We start from the raw sequence: 21,579 nt of genomic DNA, 5'->3' as shown, positions 1-21,579 counted from the left end.
CAAGGCCGTCCATACAGGACGCTGCTGATGAGCGCCTTTGCCCCCTCCCGATCCTTTAATGTTTGTGGAGACATGCAGGGGAAAGTGGGGAGCCACGTGTTTGTGTTTTCTTTTTTTTCTTACGTTTCTGGCATGCGCAGAGCAGCCAGCATAACAGTTGGCTGCTCTGCGCATGCTTTACGAGCCGATTACCGACGGGGATTAGTGCATCGTTCTTTGCAATACCGCACCGAACTTGTGCGACTTGTTTTTTTGGAGCATTGGTCGTTTTTTTAAATTCGGTAATGGCTTTAACGATTCTGCTTTTTTTACGTTTGGTTGATGCATCTGGGCCTTAGTGCCATATGCAAAAAGAAAAATTTCCATTCTAACCCCCTTTCATTTCCCTTCCTAAAAACTTGAATCATGTAGTATGGTTGCAGTTAGAGCTATACCAAATAGTGTATTTAAATATTCGGCCGAATACAAATAATGAAAAATATTATTCAGCCAAATACAAATAATGGGCATTGAGCTTTAACATAAAAAACAATAAAAGAATCAACATGAGTGGAGGAATGGCCTAGTGGTTAGGGTGGTGGACTTTGGTCCTGGGGAACAGAGGAACTGAGTTCGATTCCCACTTCAGGCACAGGCAGCTCCTTGTGACTGTGGGCAAGTCACTTAACCCTCCATTGCCCCATGTAAGCCGCATTGAGCCTGCCATGAGTGGGAAAACGCAGGGTACAAATGTAACAAAACAAAAAAAAAAAATCAGAAATCAAGTGTTTATTTCAGTAGGATTTAGCATAGTAGAGCCCCAGATTATTTGTATTTGAATTTAAATCACTATTCTGCGGAATACGAATAATTTATTCAGGGCACTCTTCGGGGCTGAATTGAATATGAATATTTGGTACAGCCTTAGTTGCAGTGTTAGTGAATGTTGACACTTAAGAGCCGGTGCTGTGTGTGCTTGGGCACCCCCAATATTGAAGGAAATGCTTTCACTTTGTCCAAGTATGGGTAGTGTGTGAGGGCTCAGCACCCCCAATCATTGTGAAAAGTTGGCTTCTGTGCTTAGGAATGTAGATGAACAAATAACATCCTTTTATTAAACGTAGAAATGAATGATAATGGTATAAGATTAAGATCGCAAGGCCCATCTTTGGAACCTATTTACTAAAATGTTCTAGGCAGTTAATGCAATGAGCCTGTTCTAACAGCATAGTGGCTTGACAGCACACATTAATGACTGCCTAATGCATAATGAGCTGGTAAGAGTGGGGACTGCGCTTTATACTTAACAGGGAGGTAGTTACCATTAGGCAGATAGCATGAAACATTTAATGCCAGTTAAAGCATGGTAGAGGCATTTTCTCTTTAGGAAGATGCCTTAAACTGTTAGCACAGAGGTTTCGTACTTACCGCACATTCATTTTAACAATTTCCAAGTGGTATCTGCAAAACTTTACTGTACTTTAGTAAATACTTCCTTTTCTTTTACAGTGTTATAGACTGCAATTAAATCCTGGCTTTCAACTTCACTTCTTTGCAGCCAGGTGGTTATCCTAAGCTTTTTTGAATTCCTGCACTGGTTTTGCCTCCACTGGGAGGTCATTCCATGCATCCACCACATTTTCTGTGAAGAGACTGTCTCTGTTTCTCCTGAGTCCTTCTCCCTTTGAGCCTCGCACCCTTGGAACTCTTTTGTGGTACTCTCTGTTTCAAGAACATGCTAGGATGTTTTCAGTGGTAGCTCCTAGTCTTTGAAATTCATTGTCAATTAATATATGAGGTCTGTTTCTGATTGTAAAAAAATTAGAACTCTGTTTTCCCAAGCTTTTAGAGGGTAATTATATAAACTTTTTTCACACATAAAATGCTGTTTTATGTGCATAAACTTAGGTCTTGCAGTACAAGCCCATTGAAAAACACATTACCTACAAGGTAGCACTCTTTAATATTCAAGGTCCTTAGAGTAGGTCTTCCATATTATCTTGAATGTATTACTATCGCCTATTTCCCTACAAGGCCCTTTGCTCCATTAATGATCACCGCCTTGTTCTTCTTAGCCCCAAATTTGGCCATTATGAATCTACCAGACACACTGCGTTCTTTTGACTTTCCCCTTATATCTGGAATTCTCTCCGGCTTTCACTCCGCAGTGAACTCACTTTGAAATCTTTTATGTTTCAACAATTTTTTATTGATGAGGTCACATGGTGTACAATTCCATCTCAGTCAATATAAATCGTATAACAGCGAAGTCTAGTACACATTACTAAACCTGAAACGTCCATCATCAAAGTTTTCCAAACTTTTCTCCCCTATCCCTTCCTTCTTGTCTTCTCCTATATTTATAATGTGTACATGTATAATTACTGTGCAGTTGCATAACTATTAACAATAAACTTTTATATGAAACTCCAATATTTATAACTCGTGTTTTACTCAGTGTATTATCTCAACAGTATTTACTGGCGGGTCCTCTTGATGTGCTTCTTCAAAGGATTGTTCTCCTATCTAATAATACTCATGTCCCTCTATTATGCATTGAACATTACCCTTCCCACTCCTATAACCCCCTCCCCCCCAACCTCCCTCCCTCCCCCTCTACTACTTTGAAATCTTTTAAAGCGAACCTGAAAGCTCTCCTTTTTAAGTAGGCTTTTGAGGACCCGGGGTGACAGATTTCCCAGCATGAGACCACAGCCTGTAGCATATTTTTGACTTTACTGTCCCTACTCTTTGTATGAATGTATATCTTTAGTATCAAATATTGGCATTCCTTTTCTTTTTCTTATAATTGTAGTTTTGCCTCGGTAGCTAAAGCGGTCTAGTAAGGCTGAGTAAACTATACATAGTAACATACCGTGTTTCCCCGAAAATAAGACAGTGTCTTATATTAATTTTTGCTCCCAAAGATGTGCTAGGTCTTATTTTCAGGGGATGTCTTATTCGGGAGTAGTAGGGGGACTGTAGCGGTCGGGAACAGTATTGAAGTGGGGGGCGGTATTCTGCAGGAGTAGGCTGTGGCTCGCCTATCTGCCCACAGTGACCGCAGGACTCGAGCGGAGTAGAGCCGCCCTGGCCAGGCTGGAAATGGAGGAGGGGTATGCACTAGGGAAGGTAATGGAATGTGGGGCCGGGCTGCTCTGGCTGGAGGTCTCGGGAGGTTGTGAGAGGGCTTAGGGCGCAGGATCATCCCTACCGTATTACAAACGTTAAAAAAATTCTACGGTAGCTCCGTTCCCCGTTGGTGGTGCTTTATGCGCTCCTCCTGTACATTCGCAACATTTTCCATCCTTCTAGTCTGACTTAGCCCTTGGGCGATGGAGCAGCGCCGAAAGGGCTCGGTTACTCATTTTCTTTTCTTTTATTATTTCTGCAAGGGGGATGTTTCTTTTCTTTCCGGGCTCACTTACCGATAGTTGATCTTCACAAAAGCGTGAAGGAGGATGGTAGGAGTCCGCTGGACGATAGATTTCCCACCTCAGTCTTGTTTCTTGCATTTCTTTAATGTTATTTCGTCTTTGGGTTGCAGCGAAAAAAATGAAGGTTTCTGTGTCCATGTCCCATCGGGACCAAACAAAAACTTTGCTAGGTCTTACTTTCGGGGGAGGCCTTATATTTAGCAATTCAGCAAAACCTCTACTAGGTCTTATTTTCAGGGGATGTCTTATTTTCGGGGAAACAGGGTAGTAGATGACGGCAGAAAAAGACCTGCACGGTCCATCCAGTCTTCCCAACAAGATAAACTCATATGTGTATACCTTACCTTGATTTGTACCTGTCTTTTTCAGGGCACAGACCGTATAAGTCTGCCCAGCACTATCCCCGCCTCCCAACCATCAGCCCCGCCTCCCACCACCGGCTCTGGCACAGACCGTATATGTGTGCCCACCACTATCCTCGCCTCCCAACCACCAACCCCTCTTCCCCCCACCGGCTCCGCCACCCAATTTCGGCTAAGCTCCTGAGGATCCGTTCCTTGTGCACAGGATTCCTTTATGTATTGTGATATTCCCCTTCTCACTCAGGGTGAGCTGGTGCTCCATATGCAGATCATATGCAAATTAGTGTGCTACCCCTTCTCGCTCAGGGTGACCTGGTTCCCACTAAGCAAATTAAACAGGTCCCCCCCAACTGCATATTTCTCAGGCAACTCTTTATTCCAGCCCCTGGGCACACTTCTTCTAGCTTAATACTTTATACATTTATAGGTCTTCACACTGAGCCTCCCCACACAGATACATGGGCTCAGTACTAACTTCAATACTTTGGGGACTTTTAACCCCAGGCTTTGCAGCCTGCTTCTCTTAGTACTGGGACACACAGTCCTTCCTTCTTTGAACACACAGTTCCTATAAGTCAGGGGCGTAGCTACGGGTGGGCCTGGCCCACCCAATCTCGGCTCCGGCCCATCCAGACAGCCGGCAGCTCTCCAGTCCTCGTCCTCCCAAGTCCTGATACGGAAGTTGTAGGCAGGTCCGTCATTGTAGTGGTTGCGCTACAGCTGCAGCCTGCACGTCATAGTTCAGTGCCTTCCTCGCTCCCCATCCGGTTCTGTGCTCAACTTCCTGTTTCTGGCAAGGCGGGATGCCTCAGAGAGAGAGAAGCTGTGTCATAGGGGATGGGGCACCGGAGAAGGAAAGCTGTGGAATTGTTGGTGGGCGACCTCAGGTATGAGTTTGACGGGGTAGGGAGAGAGATGCCGGCTCGCCTACAAGGAGGTGAAAGACAGAGGGAGAGAGGTGGCGAAACCGGTTGCCCCGAATGCTTGTGAGGCGTTGGCGGGGGGGGGGGGGGGTGCTCGGCGAGTGAGAGTGTGAAGGCAGCCGAATGCCAGTGACTTGGTGGCCAAAACTCCTTCCCTCTCCTCGGCTCTCTGCTCTTTCCTGCTGCCCTTGTGAAGGTGGCTGCAGTTCCTGGGTGGTGGTGGTGGGGTGGCTGGCTGGGAGATCCTGGGTGGTGGGGTGGGAGATGGCCTGTTTCTCCCCCCCCCCCCCCCAAGGTGGCTGCAGTTCCTGGGTGGTGGTGGTGGGGTGGCTGACTGGGGAGATCCTGGGTGGTGGGGTGGAAGATGGCCTGTTCCCCCCCCCCCCCCCCAGTTGGCTGCAGTTATGTTTGTGCAGCGCTGCGTATGCTTTGTAGCGCTATATAAATGCTAAATAGTAGTAGTAGTAGTGCTTTGCCTTGCTCTTTGTTCCCCGCCCCCAGTGCGTGTGCATCACAGCGTCGAAGTTGAGCTGAACGGGAAATGTTCTGTGCCGGCTGAGGCTGCCATCAGTGTCGCTGTCGCCCCCACCCAGGCCTAGGAAACACATGTAGTTTTAACTTTTGCCCAAACCATGCCTAGAGCATGCTTCTTCAAATCTGTTCAGGAAGGGCTGATGGCAGTCTATGGGGGGGGGGGGGGGGGGAGGGGAGGGAAATGCTGATGCTGGGCTATGGTTGGGGGGGGGGGGGGTAGGGAAGGGAAAAGCTGATGACGGGCTATAGGGATGGATAGGAGGGGGTTTAGGGAAGGGCTGATGTCAGGTTACAGGACAATTTCTAAATTTTGGTCCTTTATTCTGTAATTGATGAGGGTTGATTTGTGTTCTTCATTTGACTGAGTATGCTGGTATGTGGTTTGTGTGGGGATCTATGAGTGACTTGTCTGACTTTTCCAATGGAATGCTTAGTGCTGTTGTGTATATTCACTGCTGCCTTTGTAAAGGTATTGTTATTGGAATTGGTGTTAAAGTTTGCAAAGTTTGAAGTATATATTGCTGTAATTATATTGCAGAATCCTGTCATGTGTGTTGAGATGTTTGCCATTATAGTAGACTTAATGTAGCTATATTTAAAAATATTTATTTTCCCATTAAGTATGTATATGGTTTATATTGATGCAGGGCAGCTGTTGGGCAGATTACTTAGAAATTCATCATCAAGTTCATTCTAAGGCATTGTTTTGTAGTGTCCCAAGAAACACTACTCATACCCATATACACAGTGCCCACCCATATTAGCCCTGGGCCCACCCAAAATGTCAGGTCTGGCTACGCCACTGCTATAAGTACTGACACACAGTCCAACACTAATGCTTTAGGGAATTCTTACCCCAGGATTTTCAGCCTTCTTCTCTCCTTTGGACACACAGTCCACCACAAGTCCATAGGGTTAGCCAGTATCTTCCAGGGGAATCTCTCTTCTGCTGCCAGCTCACTTTCCTATCACAACTCAGGTGGGGTATAAAGTGGTTAATTAGCTACACAGGACCCAGCCCATAACCTCCCACATCTGTGGACATCCCAGGGCTCTCCCCGGTCCTAGCGACCTCCATCTATTCTACTAACACCCTCTAGTGGCCTACCCCGGATAGGACAGATTCTTCCTTATCACAGTATATCCCACCCATGTTTGAATTCCGTTACTGTTTTCATCTCCACCACCTCCCGTGGGAGGGCATTCCAAGCATCCACCACTCTCTCTGTGAAAAAATACTTCCTGACATCGTTTTTGAGTCTGCCCCCAGACTACACTATAACTATCCTGTACTTGTTGAGTAGACATGCTAATGGGCAGGCTGGGTGGTATCACAGTTGATGCACATATATTATAAAATACATACATTCTTCAACTGGCATTTTTATGTAAAAGAAAACCTCACACATTCTGCCCTATTACATTTTTTACTGAAGATGTGTATTTTCCCACATTGAGCCTACTTAGCCCAGATAGCAGATAATGCAGCATGTCTTAAATGCCAGGCCTGTCCGGCATCCTTAATACACATGTTGTAGGCCTGCAAGCAGATTCAGCTCTTCTGGAGGTAGATACTGAACTATTTTATATAGTCTTGGACAAGAGAATATCTTTGTGTGCAAATATACAGTTGTACTTCAGTTTTGTGGCATTAGGATTGAGAAAAGGAATAAATTCTTTATTACAAAAGCTTTCCTCCTTGCTAGGTGTGCTAAGAGTGGCCTAGTGGTTAGAGTGGTGGACTTTGGTCCTGGGGAACTGGGTTCGATTCCCACTGCAGGCACAGGCAGCTCCTTGTGACTTTGGGCAAGTCACTTAACCCTCCATTGCCCCAGGTACAAATAAGTACCTGTATATAATATGTAAGCCGCATTGAACCTGCTATGAGTGGGAAAGTGCGGGGTACAAATGTAACAAAAATAAAATAAAGCCCCTCAATGACTGCATGGAGAAATGGACTATCTCTTCTGATGAAAATGGAATGGTTAGATGCAAAAAAGATTCTCCCAGTACTTAGAGGCAGTTTCAACAGGGTCCCATAGGGCCCGAAGTTATCTATTAAACTTATGATATGGAGCACATGAGGGTGGAGAGGGGGGGTTACTTGACTGTAATTTTTGATTTTGGTGGCAAGGTTGGAATTGCCATGAAGGAATTACATATGTGATTCTGACATCATGCTACTGTGGACATGGAAGATTTTATGGCTTAGATAGTCTGTAGCCCTATTAAGAAAGCCTCCACACAATAATATGGGTATAGAAATGGAGTTTTTATTGCTTATTTTGTGCTAAAATTGTTGTAAGATGAATTTTTATAGTTTTCTCTGTGGTTTCAAATAAAAACAATTATAAATAAAATATACACATATTCTACCATCCAATATAATAATTCTCACCTCCAACGTTCTAACCAGCCTGGGACCGTGGCTCCCTCGGAGTTGGTCTGCTAGGCACATTAGAACAGACTGACGTCAATGGCCACATTATGACGTGATCCCAGCAGACCAACTACGGACACAGGCAAAACAGAACGTTAGAGGTGAAAACTACTGGTAGTGCTGCTGGAGCTCTGACGACGGTAATGGCGCCGCAAACACCCCTCCAAACCCCCTTCTGACGTTTCAGGACCCCACTCCCACTCCACCCTTCTCTTGCCCTCCCCTTCATAACAGCCACCTGCTTAAAAGTTCTTAACTCCTACACGTAGGGACGCCGCTACCAACAGCCTTTTCTTCCGCTTCTGTTTCAGCTGTTCCTGTGGTCCCGCCCTTCAGGGCGGGACCACAGGAAGAGCTGAAACACAAGCGAAAAAAAAACTGTTGGAAGCGGCGTCCCTGCGTGCAGGAGGCCCCCTACCCCCCTCCTCCTCCTCTTACCGGGGTCCCAGCGGAAGCATTGAAGAGCGAGCAGGCTCAGCGAGTCTGCTGCCTTTCCTTCTCTGAGCTCTGACTCTGGTCCCACCCTTGCGGAAACAGGAAATGAGGGTGGGGCCAGAGTCAGAGCAAAGAGAAGGGAAGGCAGCAGACTCGCTGAGCCTGCTCGCTCTTCAATGCTGTGGTAAGAGAGGGGGAGAGGGGGGGTGGCGATTTTGGAGGGGGGGCGAAGTGCACGTTGGGGGATGGGGGGAGGGAGGGGGGACTGGAACTCAGAGGGAGGACAGAGTGAAGGAGAATGACAGAGGGAGGGAGGGAGGGGGGATGGAACTTGGAGGGAGGACAGAGTGAAGGAGAGTGACAGAGGGAGGGAGGAAGCTGTGGAAATCGGAGGGGAGGAAAGGGGGCCGTGGGACTTGGAGGGGACAGAGGGAGAGAGCGAGGGAGGAGGGGGGGGGGGTGAGGAAAACCTTGCTAGTGCCCGTTTCCTTTCATACAGAAACGGGCCTTTTTTACTAGTTTACATCTATTCCTGAGTTGGTGTCAATGTCCACACCTTCAATATAGGTGTGATTTCTGCTGGATTTTTGATTTAGTTTGATAAAGACACATACACACCTATATGCCTTGATAAAATAGGCATCTTCTGCCTTGTTAACCTAGAGAGGTGCCTTGTTATAAAATAACCCTCCTTATATGTAATGTTATTGATTTTATTTGTAGATAATATTGTGCTTTTCCTGGTGGTATTACAAAATGTCAACCCTACGCTTGTCATTCACGCTGTTGAGGAGTGGGCAGATTATTGCTGCTGAGGCTTCTACATGGTTTAATTTAACAATTTGCCCACTCCTTAATAGTATGAATAAAGTCATTTTCAAGTGTTGGGTTGATATATTGTGATGTTGGCTTACCCCTGCTGAATGTAATAATCTTTTGGACTATTTAATGGTGGTATTATCATAATGTATTATGTTTTTTATAATTCACCTAGTATCTTGGGTGTTTAGGCAGGATATAAAACTGGAACTTCCTTTATGAGAATAATGTAACACATTTATATCTAGCTGTTAAGATAATGATTACTGAGTACAGAAGTTCATTCATTAGTTCTGCAAACTAAATGTAGAAGTATGTTTTCTTTATCAGCAGGGGAAGAAGAAGAAGTTCAAAGTGGAGAAAGACAATGGTGTGGGTTCTTCTGACAAAATGTTACCTATTCCACACATTACCTATGACCACGTGATAGATGAGAAAAAGACTGAGAGCTATGCTATGGATACTTATGAGAATTCCGGTAAGAAATGAAATATTGTATAGCATACAACATAGTAGTTGTATTAAATGATGGCACTGAATGAGTCCTAGAGGTGCTAATAGGTTGGTAAGGTGTTATTCTGAATGAGCAGTCTAGCAGAGTTTATGTGGAGAACAATATTTTGATGATATTGGAAGCGCTTATTAGGGGTGGAGGAGCCCCCCTCCCTCCTTCTGAGTTCCAGGGTCATCCCCACTCCCTCCCTCTGAGTTCCAGGGTCATCCCCCCTCCCTCTCTCCCTCCCTCTAAGTTCCAGGGTCATCCCCCCTCCCTCCCTCCGAGTTCCAGGGTCATCCTCCCCTCCCTCCCTCCCTCCCTCCCTCGGAGTTCCAGGGTCATCCCCCCTCCCTCCCTTCCTCCAAGTTCCAGGGTCATCCCCCCTCCCTCCCTCCCTCCCTCTGAGTTCCAGGGTCATCCCCCCTCCCTCCCTCCCTCCCTCCCTCTGAGTTCCAGGGTCATCCCCCCTCCCTCCCTCCCTCTGAGTTCCAGGGTCATCCCCCCTCCCTCCCTCCGAGTTCCAGGGTCATCCCCCCTCCCTCCCTCCCTCCCAGTTCCAGGGTCGTCCCCTCCTCCCTCCCTCCCTCCCAGTTCCAGGGTCGTCCGTCTCCCCTCCCTCCCTCCCAGTTCCAGGGTCTTCCCCCCTCCCTCCTTCCGAGTTCCAGGGTCTTCCCCCCCCCCCCTCCCTCCCTCCCAGTTTTTTTTTTTTTACATTTGTACCCCATGCTTTCCCACTCATGGCAGGCTCAATGCGGCAGGCAATGGAGGGTTAAGTGACAGAGTCACAAGGAGCTGCCTGTGCCGGGAATCGAACTCAGTTCCTCAGTTCCCCAGGACCAAAGTCCACCACCCTAACCACTAGGCCACTCCTCCACAGGGTCCAGGATCGTCCCCCCTCCCTCTGAGTTTCAGGGTCGTCGTCTCCCTCCCTCCCTTCCTCTGAGTTCCAGGGTTGTCCCCTCCCTCCCTCCGAGTTCCAGGGTTGTCCCCTCCCTTCCTCCCTCCCTCCAAGTTCCAGGGTTGTCCCCTCCCTCCGAGTTCCAGGGTTGTCCCCCCCTCCCTCTGAGTTCCAGGGTCGTCCCCCCTCCCTCCCTCCCTCCGAGTTCCAGGGTCGTCGTCCCCTCCCTCCCTCCGAGTACCAGGGTCTTCCCCCCCTCCCTTCCTCTGAGTTTCAGGGTCCCCCCTCCCTCCCTCCCAGTTCCAGGGTCCTCCCTCCCTCCCTTCCAATTCCAGGCCCCCTCTCTCCGATGTTTAAAATTCATCTTCACTTACCAAGTCAGGGTTATGGCGGCGGGCAGCAGCGGTAAAACGCGTGCAGGCTCAGCCCTTCTCTCTCTTTCTCAGCTGTGGGTCCCGCACAGGAAATGAGGGCGGGACCACAGCTGAGAATGAGAAAAGGGCCGAGGATGCACGCGTTTTACCGCTTCTGCCGGCTGCCATAACCCTGACTTGGTAAGTGAAGATGACTTTTAAATGTCGGAGGGAGTGGGGCTTGGAACTGGGAGGAAGGGAGGAATAATGACCCTGGGACTGGGAGGGAGGGAGGGACTACAACCCTGGAACTGGGAGGGAGGGGGGGGACCCTGGAACTGGGAGGGAGGGAGGGAGCCTGGAACTCGGACGGAGGGAGAGACCCTGAAACTCTGCCTGTCAACTATGCTGCGTTGAAGAATTCGCTGGACAACCTGGGTGGCTGGAGGGGTGGCAGGGGAGAGAGGAGAAGCTGGGGACTTTTCCCTTCCAGCCTCCCTCCTTTCATGGGTGGGGTGGGGTGGGGGGGGGCGCGTGTCTCAGAGCGTGTTTGCAGTGGCGGCGGCGCTACCGGCACAGTTGTTGTCGTCGAAGTTGGCTGCGGACCCAGGGGGGAGGGCGTCGTGTGTCTGGGAGGGGGGTTGTCAGGGAGGCGGCGAGTGGCTTGCAGGGGGTGGTAGCGGCAGCAGTACTGGCAGTGTTGATGCCGGCGACGTTGGACGTGGACTGAAGGTACGTTGGTGCGCCTCGTGCTGCTATCCTGTGGTTGGTCACTGCTGTTTGTGACAAACTAGGAAGCACGCAAACGTCAGGACAGGAGATGGATACTGCGTTACAGGCAGCACGAACCCTACAAACCCTTCACTGCCACGAAGTCAGCTTCAAAACGTTGGAGGTGATTTTATTATAGTAGATTATAGCTCCTGTTATTGGAAAAGAACTTTGTGTTGCTCACACCAAGTTTGTGTTGCTACTTATGAAGATGGAGGGGAGTGAGGGTGAGAGAAAGAGATAATGGATCTGGGGGGGCCTGAGATTATGTCCTTTAGGGAAAGGGAATAGGATTTGATATACCACCTTTCTGCAGATACAATCAAAGCGGTTTGTACTATTTTGAACCTAGGTCAATGGAGATTTAAGTGATTTGCCCAGAGTCACAAGGCGCTGCAGCGGGAAATAAAAAAAAAAAATAGATAAACTTTAATCATGCAATTAATTGAGGTTAAAAATTTTTAATGGTGAGATATATCGTGTTAAGAATTTTAATTGAAATGCAACCCTATAAATAAAGAATTTGGAACAATAAATTGCATGTCCTCTGAATATGTTATCTTTGGACTTGTGGTTTTGGTGGTTTCCACCCTCTTTTTTGGCTTATGCTTGCAGTTTTTGTGGAAGATTTTTGGCTCCTCTCTTGTTTTTTTTTTTTCTCTGATAATTTTACTCTAGACTTGCCAACAAACTTCAAGTCATCTGAAACAGTTTTAGGGTTTTTAATAATTTCTGATGGGTTGGCATTAGTGGACAGATTTGTTCTGAATTAAGGTACCAGTTTGGGTTCTGCTATACCTAGTGCAGATATCCAAAGGAAAATTGACTGAAATTATTAGCCCAGTATTCAGAGACATATATCTAGTGGCTAGTGCCAAATGTATAGTCCCTTATCTGTTATTTTCCAATGTCATTATTGGTATAATGCTGCCAACAATCTCTCTAAAGGCCTCAGTGTTATCCAGATAGTGCCAGGACAGAGTTAGGGCAGAACAAGGGCATTTTATCACCCAGTCACTATCTGGCCGAATTTAGCATGAATTAACTAGCTGGGAATGGCTGCCAACCAGTTAACTCGCATCTTGACAGATAGCTGGTCATTTTCAGTGGCATTTAATCAGTTATTGCTGCTAGAAATGCCTGGTTAGTGCCGAAAATAAAGTTGGCGATGTTGGGGGTGTTCCTTGGACGTGACCAGTTAAGTTCCAATATTCAGAACTTAACTTGCGAGGCTTAGTGGCCAAATAAGGCCACATAAAAAGCAGGTTTATCTTTGCCTGCTAAGCCATTGCCAGTTAAGTCTGAGTATTGACTTAATTGGTCATGTGTTGAATTTCTGGGTTGAACGCCAACAGTGGGCAAAGTGCTGCCCACTGCCGGCTGAATATCGAGCTTTATCTGTATACTTAAACAGACCTGTCTTAATAGTAGCCCTTGTTGATAACTTCTCTTCTTAGTGGCACCTAATACATGTATTTTTATGAATGCCATAGCCAACATAAAAAAAAATATCCACCTCCGCCAGGTCTGAGTATTGATCAATATCTTTTAAAAATTGTCGTATATTGTATGTAGGAACTTTTTCTTCTGACATCACTTTTTTCTCATCTTCTGTCTGAACAGTAATACTGGTCACACAAGGTTCTCAACCTATTAAGGACTAGGTAGAAAATCTCCTTCTATATGCTTTCAGGGTAATAGTGTTAATCTCATACCGAAGTGACTGGTAGCAATCTCAAGGGACATTCACCTCAATAATGTGCTAATAACTCTACTGATCCTAAGGGACAGGACACATCCATGCTTTGCCATTCTATGGGGATAAGGAAATGCATTCATTTTAATCAAACTGGGAAAATATCATTTTATATAATTTTTAACCGAAAACAACAGGAAAGAAATCTGAAATTTTATTGTGGTTTTTTTCCCTGTCCTTAATAGTGCTAGATATTGTGAAATAGTGTGCCCAATGGATACTGTATTGCACAATACCATGTACTATGTGAGCAAGAGGGCACACTATTGATGACATTGTCTCTGAAATGAGAAAAGAAATGAATAAAATAATCCTGTGAACAACAAAGGAAACTGAACAAAGCAAAACATTTTGGCTTCCGAATCCTATATGAGGATAGTGGCTTCTCCAGTGCTGGTCAGCTGGGTGTTTGGTAGAGTAGGGAGACTCCACATTGCATAGTTCGATTGTGTGGGTTTATAATAATTGTGAATATTTTCCTTTGAAACAGAGCAAATCTCATAAGCCCTGTCGACTCACAGCAACCTTTGGGCTGTGTTTACTAAGGCACGATATAGGCGCATTAGCATTTTTAATGCGCATTAAACACTAATACGCCGTAGTAAACATACCCCTGTGCTCTCAGATCCAACATAGGTATTAAAATTAAGGGGCTGTTTTAATAAGCTGCTGTGAAAAGTGGCTTTAACGTTCACCCTTGCATGGCTTTTTCCACACACTAAGGCCATTTCTACTTCAGCAGTAGAATGGCCAGTTTTTCTTTTTTTTTTTTTTTTTGTATTAATGGCCATGTGCTAATGTTGCCATTAGTGCACAGCCATTAAAAAGAATTACCGCATGAGCACTTACCAACACTTATTTTATGGGTAGTAAGGGCTCACGCAGTAATCCTGCTTTTATCAATATACAGTGATATAGCTGTGGCAACTGGTTAGTGCAGGGATGCCAACTCTCCGCCTTCCACCCAAAAAAGCAAAATCTTCTTAGCTCCCAATTAGCGTGTGATAATTTGGCACTTACTGCAGGATGCTTGAGCGTATCCCATGGTATGCCATTTTAAGCTGCAGTGAAAGGGCCACTATTGCCTGAGACATTATGTAGAGCATCACAAGGATCTCAAAATTTTTTGACTTTTGGATAATTCTATATCATTTTGCTGGATTGGGACATCGTGTGTGTGTGAAGTTATAGTAACAACCCCATCGGCTAAGCTATTTTGCAGCAGATAAGTAGACTGTTCTGTATATTCACGTTTATTGGATTGTGCTGGTATGGACCTATGCTCTAGACAGATTGACTAACTGTGATGTCAAGTCTGCTGCATGCTAACTGATTATATCTTGGTATCATTTACAATAATATATGATGCATTTTGAACAACACCGACAAATTTATGCTTGATGGGTTTGTTAGCATTTGGCTAATTTCATTAGCTGATTATGTGAACACGTGATGTGTGATGATGGTTCCAAATCCAGGTTTCACTTTTTGCAATAAAGGTGATCACACTGGTGAACTGAGCACATTGCATTAAAAAATGTTGTATTTTTTTAGGTTATTTGAATTGGTCTGTTGTTTTTAATATGGATGTTGAGTTAGTTAGATAGGAGGGTACTTTCTTTTGTTTTTGTTATCAATATTCCTTGAGGGCCAAGTTTTTCTCTCCTTCTGATATTTCTTTTCTCTTCTTTCTTTCTGTGCTCTGCTCTCTTTACTACTCTGACAAGTATACAGGAGAATCAAGCATACTAAAATCATTAGGTAAGTTGAGAATTTTTCATAGAGAAAGTTTAACTGGTTAACTTCGTAGTTACCCTGGTAAAATCTTGTGAGAATTATCCTTTTTCTGGTTTTCTGAAGCTGCTCAATGGTTGTTCTTACTCTTATCTAGACTTTCCATTTCTGTTCATGAATCTCTAGTAAGAGTCCTGGGGCCCTGTTTAGCACATATTACTGCTAGAGATACTCATAGGAATTTATGGGTGTCTCTAGCTTTTAGCATGTGCTAAAAACGCTAGCGAACATTAGTAAACAGGGCCCCTAATTTTAGAGACATGTCAACCCAAAAAGACCTCTCCCATGGGTATATAAAGTTTTATATAGGGCTGTCTGCTTTTACAAAAACAGGGCAGTGGAGTCGGAGTTGGAGTCAGTAAAAACGTACCTACTCTGACTCCATCTTCAAAATAATAACTCAAAACATTATAATATATGGTAAGTTTATCATTTTATATTTGTATATCTTTGTCCTGGATCTAAAGTACTGGTAGATAATAAGTTCTACTTACCAGTGCTTTAAATCCAGAACAATAAATTTAAAGCCAAATATTAGTAAGAGTCAGTCAGACTGGAAAAATAGAGGAGTCAGTCAAAGGTTTCATATACTGACTCCACAGCCCTATGTATAAAGAAACTAACTTTCTTCCCTTTTGTGACTGAATTTGTAAGAATATGGACCTTTATTTTAAAACCTCTGTTCACGAGTTAAATACATAAATACCAGCATTTACAAGCGTGTATCACAACACATATAGGGCCAGGTTCAGTAAATGAAACCCAAAATTCAGCAAATAAGTAAAAAAAAAAAAAGTCTATATGTTTAGTGCATTTGGTGATCTAAAAATCTTTATAAATAAAATGTGGCTTCAAAGATCCCGGATGATGCACTTAGGGCCCTTTTATTATTATTATTAGCATTTGTATAGCGCTACCAGAAACACGCAGCGCTGAACACCTGATACAAAGAGACAGTCCCTGCTCAAAAGAGCTTACAATCTAAATAATACAGACAGACAAGACAGTTACGAGTGAGGGAAGTAATGGGTGAGAAGGGAGGAAGGGACAAGGGGAGGGCAATTGTGGCTAGGAGCTAAAAGCAGCAGTGAAAAGGTGGGTTTTCAGCATAGATTTGAAAACAGGTAGAGATGGAGCTAGACTTATAGGTCCAGGAAGTCTATTCCAGGCATAAGGTGCCGCGAGAGAAAAGGAGCGAAGCCTGGAGTTAGCAACAGATTTGCCACGTGCCAAATCGGAACTACTGCAGGCCTAATAAGGGCCCCCCCGGTGCACACCATTTCTGGCGCTACAGAAAATCAAAATCAGGGCTGATTTTCTAGTGCAGGGGTGTGTGCTACCTGGTCACTCACCACTGGGTTAGTGTGGGAGCCCTTACCACCATCTCAATGGGTGGCGGTAAGTTCTCCCCCAAAATGTCTATGCTACAAGTACAAACTTACCACATGGTCTTTTCTTTTTTTGGCTTTTTCACCCACGGTAAAAGGGGCCCTGGAGCACAGCAAAAACAGCCGCTCCTGCTAGCACTGGGCCCCTTTTACTGCAGCTTAGTAAAAGAGCCCCTTAATTAACAACCAAACTCACAATGGAGCCCCTTAGAGTGGGAAGAAAAACTACCTAAAAAAAAGAGAAAAATTCCCATCCAAAAATCAGGTTTAGAACTGTGACAACACCAAAATGCACAAAACATTCAGCCCCAAAATACCATAAATTCAATGACATACCCCACATTTTCCTGCACAATTTCAAATTCAATGTGGCTAACAATAAAATCCATAATCCCACACATATCAATAAAGGAAAGACTCATAAATACAGAAGGGGGTGGGGGGAACTAGGCACCAGCATCAATTAACAGAATTAAAAAAAAAAAAAAGGATTTCAAAAACTTGTTAAAAAAAAAAAAAAAAACTAAGTAGGGATCCAATCTATTTCGGCAAGAAATTCCACTACTTAATATCTTGGTAAGAAAAGTAGCATAATAAATTGACTTCTAGACTTTAGATAGGAAAATGAAGTCACAGATAGCCTTTCGCACCAAAGGTTGCATTGTGAGAAGTCAAAGTGATAAGGGGCAACACATCATAATCTAGGGTTAGATTCTATACGGCACTTGAAAATTCAGCATGGAAAAAAAATATGCCTAGTTGTATTCTCTAAAGTATGCCTATATTTTATTGAATAGGCTTAAATTTCTGCGTAGTATATATAATACACTGAGCGCATCTTCACATGACCAGATTTAGTCGCAGCCATTTATGCCATGTTTTACTTGGTGTAAATCCTGATGCCTAAATTAGGCACAGAGTGGATGTATTCTATAACAACGTGCATAGATTTCAGAAAGTCCCAATGGCCATGCCCCCTTTTCAACTATGTGGCATAGAATTTAAGTGCACTACGTTACAGAATACACTTAGTTGTGCACATAAATCTTAATGCCAATTAGTGCTGATAATTGCTTGTTAACATTCAATTGATAGCGGTAATTAGCTAGTTAACCAATAAAGTTATGTACATAGCTACAGAATATGCTTCGATTTCCTTGTGCAAATTAAGGCACGATATATAGAATCCCAGGGATTATGTGTACACTTTACAAAAAAAAGACAGGAGGAGCCTCCACGGAAAGTCAAAGCAAAACAGTAAAAGTAGAGGCTGACAAATGCGCAAACCAATAGGGAGATAATATCAAAAAACAGTTTATTCAGAATATTCATATCAAGGACCCGACACAGTCTGTGTTTCGGCGCCTGCCTCAGGGGTCACAATCAACTTTCTACAAAAAACAGGACAAATTAAAAACATAATATTAAGAGATTTCAAATAAAATATACCCGCCTTCATAAAATATAGAGCCAAACATATACCGACATTCATAATAGTATTGCACATTTGTAAATATAAAATGATAAATTATGTAAAAATATAATGATAAATTATGTAAAAAATGTTAATATATTATAATTATGTGAGCAGATATTGTGGACAGAGAAACACCAAACAATGAAAAGTGATAACTGTCAAATAAATGACTGATAAATGAAAGGCATAGGTCAGGCTGATGAAACATCGACATATCTACATATACAGTGGTGGAAATAAGTATTTGATCCCTTGCTGATTTTGTAAGTTTGCCCACTGACAAAGACATGAGCAGCCCATAATTGAAGGGTAGGTTATTGGTAACAGTGAGAGATAGCACATCACAAATTAAATCCGGAAAATCACATTGTGGAAAGTATATGAATTTATTTGCATTCTGCAGAGGGAAATAAGTATTTGATCCCCCACCAACCAGTAAGAGATCTGGCCCCTACAGACCAGGTAGATGCTCCAAATCAACTCGTTACCTGCATGACAGACAGCTGTCGGCAATGGTCACCTGTATGAAAGACACCTGTCCACAGTGAATCAGTCAGACTCTAACCTCTACAAAATGGCCAAGAGCAAGGAGCTGTCTAAGGATGTCAGGGACAAGATCATACACCTGCACAAGGCTGGAATGGGCTACAAAACCATCAGTAAGACACTGGGCGAGAAGGAGACAACTGTTGGTGCCATAGTAAGAAAATGGAAGAAGTACAAAATGACTGTCAATCGACAAAGATCTGGGGCTCCACGCAAAATCTCACCTCATGGGGTATCCTTGATCATGAGGAAGGTTAGAAATCAGCCTACAACTACAAGGGGGGAACTTGTCAATGATCTCAAGGCAGCTGGGACCACTGTCACCACGAAAACCATTGGTAACACATTACGACATAACGGATTGCAATCCTGCAGTGCCCGCAAGGTCCCCCTGCTCCGGAAGGCACATGTGACGGCCCGTCTGAAGTTTGCCAGTGAACACCTGGATGATGCCGAGAGTGATTGGGAGAAGGTGCTGTGGTCAGATGAGACAAAAATTGAGCTCTTTGGCATGAACTCAACTCGCCGTGTTTGGAGGAAGAGAAATGCTGCCTATGACCCAAAGAACACCGTCCCCACTGTCAAGCATGGAGGTGGAAATGTTATGTTTTGGGGGTGTTTCTCTGCTAAGGGCACAGGACTACTTCACCGCATCAATGGGAGAATGGATGGGGCCATCTACCGTACAATTCTGAGTGACAACCTCCTTCCCTCCGCCAGGGCCTTAAAAATGGGTCGTGGCTGGGTCTTCCAGCACGACAATGACCCAAAACATACAGCCAAGGCAACAAAGGAGTGGCTCAGGAAGAAGCACATTAGGGTCATGGAGTGGCCTAGCCAGTCACCAGACCTTAATCCCATTGAAAACTTATGGAGGGAGCTGAAGCTGCGAGTTGCCAAGCGACAGCCCAGAACTCTTAATGATTTAGAGATGATCTGCAAAGAGGAGTGGACCAAAATTCCTCCTGACATGTGTGCAAACCTCATCATCAACTACAGAAGACGTCTGACCGCTGTGCTTGCCAACAAGGGTTTTGCCACCAAGTATTAGGTCTTGTTTGCCAGAGGGATTAAATACTTATTTCCCTCTGCAGAATGCAAATAAATTCATATACTTTCCACAATGTGATTTTCCGGATTTAATTTGTGATGTGCTATCTCTCACTGTTACCAATAACCTACCCTTCAATTATGGGCTGCTCATGTCTTTGTCAGTGGGCAAACTTACAAAATCAGCAAGGGATCAAATACTTATTTCCACCACTGTATATTTATCCTGATCTAATAGTAAAAAATACATTCATACAACTTGAACAAGTAAAATACTTCAAGACATCATGATCCGACACCATTTAAAACTACATTATATTTACATATTAATTATAAATATAATTCAATGAAATAATGTCAAACCTCTGAGAAGAAGCTGATAGGCTTGAATAATTCCTTTATGTATGCAAGTTAATCCACTGTAAAAGGATAAAAACATTTTAAAAATACTACAGAGGGATAAAATTCCTGTTATTTCATAAAAATGTAAATCAGTTAAAATGGGCCATTCTATATATATGTATATAGATCATCATCTTTATACAAAACTTAGGTGTAAAATATGTATTTATGTCTAAACAGGCAAATGCCTAAATAAACTATTGGAATGTATTGTGCAAAAGAGCGATCAAGACTCGTATTATAGAACATAGAAGCTGCATTAGCCGACATGTTACCAGCGCTCCTTTAGTTGAACACTGGCATGATAAGAATCACAATATCAGTGATTTAAAATTTATAGTTTTCAAAGTCTTGAGGGCATCATGGAGAGGAGGAAATCTTGATACAGAATTACTAAAAGAGGAACAAAGAATCATTTTCTCTTAAATTCGTTATTTCCACATGGTCTGAATGCTTCTTTAGAACTGATACATTTTTTATGAGAAATAGGTTTTTATCTCGTTTGGCCAATAGCATCAGCATTTGCTCATTTGTTAATATTTTTATTCTGGTTTAATGATATATGTGTGTATATGTGTATATATGTGTATATATATTTTTTTTTTGATAATTTTGTATATATTCATCCAATATAATTAAAAAAAAAATTTTTTTAGTCTTCATATTTTTGTATTAAGAACATTTAATGTTTATTATTATTATATATTTTTAATGGTTTCTTCTTATTCATTTTTTAAAGTTTAATTTTTTTGTGTGCCAACATAATTTTTAATGGTATACAACATTACTGCTGTTTATTTATTTATTTTTTTGAGTGGACGATACTGGTTTCACTATCAGTGTAATGCCGTCATTTGTTGTCTGCTTGAGCTTTGGTAGATAATTTACATACTTAACGAGAAGCTCGTACATATGCATGACTATCTAATTTAAATAACTGCCATTTCCTGGAATTCTTTTTCTTGTCACATGGTGTTTGCTGATCGGTTGGCTGTTCTTTTATTCTCTCTGGTAATTTTTTTTGTTCAGGATTGTTTTGTGGTCTTCATTTCTCTTATTTCTTGCTTCATTGTTTTTATTGAATTAAGTTAGACTCCCAGTATGTTCTGTTTTTCAAGCATTTATTGGTCACACATTTTTGTGTCTTTTGGTGCAATGGGTCTGTTTGTAGTTTTCCTCTGTATACCTATCCATTCGGTATGTTTGTGTATTGTGAAGAGGTAGGGAACTACAAGGTCCAGAATGCACTGCAGCAGCAAGGGAATCAGAGTCGGGGGGGGGGGGGGGGGGGAGGACTCTAGGCAGGAGAGTGAGAAGCCAGCAGTTGATTGTGAAATTGAACCATGTGTGAGAGGGTTGCAGGCAGCTTTATTAAGAGAGTGGTGGAAAGCTGTAGGAAGTAGATGGAAACACTGGGGAAGCTCTCTCTGGAAAAGGTGGCAGCTGGAGAAGGAAAGTAGATGCTTGTGTTTGACTGTTTGAGTTTGAAGAACTGTCTTAAGTTTGAGAAGGGTTTAAGTAGCAGGGTCTCAGTAAAGTGCCTTTTGTTATGTTTGACTTGAAGAAATGTTTATGTTAAAGACATTAATAAAACCCTTAATTACAAGAAGCCTGGTGTTGATGAGCGTTTTGTGAAGGGAGAAGAGGAGGCAGAAAGCTCCCCAGTGTTTGAGACAGAATCCTGCAAGTTACCGAGACGGCTAGAGCCCAGCAGTGACC

At 43.6% G+C, this 21,579-nt stretch overlaps 1 protein-coding gene across 4 annotated transcripts in view; it reads left to right on the top strand.

Annotated features, from left to right (window-relative positions):
* Positions 1–21,579, top strand: part of KCNQ1 (potassium voltage-gated channel subfamily Q member 1) — a 1,547,560-nt gene that overhangs the window by 439,047 nt on the left and 1,086,934 nt on the right. For 2 of the 4 annotated variants that reach the window (XM_030201126.1, XM_030201124.1), the window contains exons 11-12: positions 9,260–9,407; positions 14,938–14,964. In XM_030201126.1, coding sequence (XP_030056986.1) covers positions 9,260–9,407; positions 14,938–14,964 — 175 coding nt within the window. The remainder of the gene's footprint in view (positions 1–9,259; positions 9,408–14,937; positions 14,965–21,579) is intronic. The other 2 variants (XM_030201128.1, XM_030201127.1) reach the window with 2 other exon arrangements.

Source organism: Microcaecilia unicolor, chromosome 4 (assembly GCF_901765095.1).
Source record: "Microcaecilia unicolor chromosome 4, aMicUni1.1, whole genome shotgun sequence".
In the NCBI taxonomy this organism is placed as follows: domain Eukaryota; kingdom Metazoa; phylum Chordata; class Amphibia; order Gymnophiona; family Siphonopidae; genus Microcaecilia; species Microcaecilia unicolor.
This window is presented reverse-complemented; position numbering and strand designations above follow the sequence as displayed.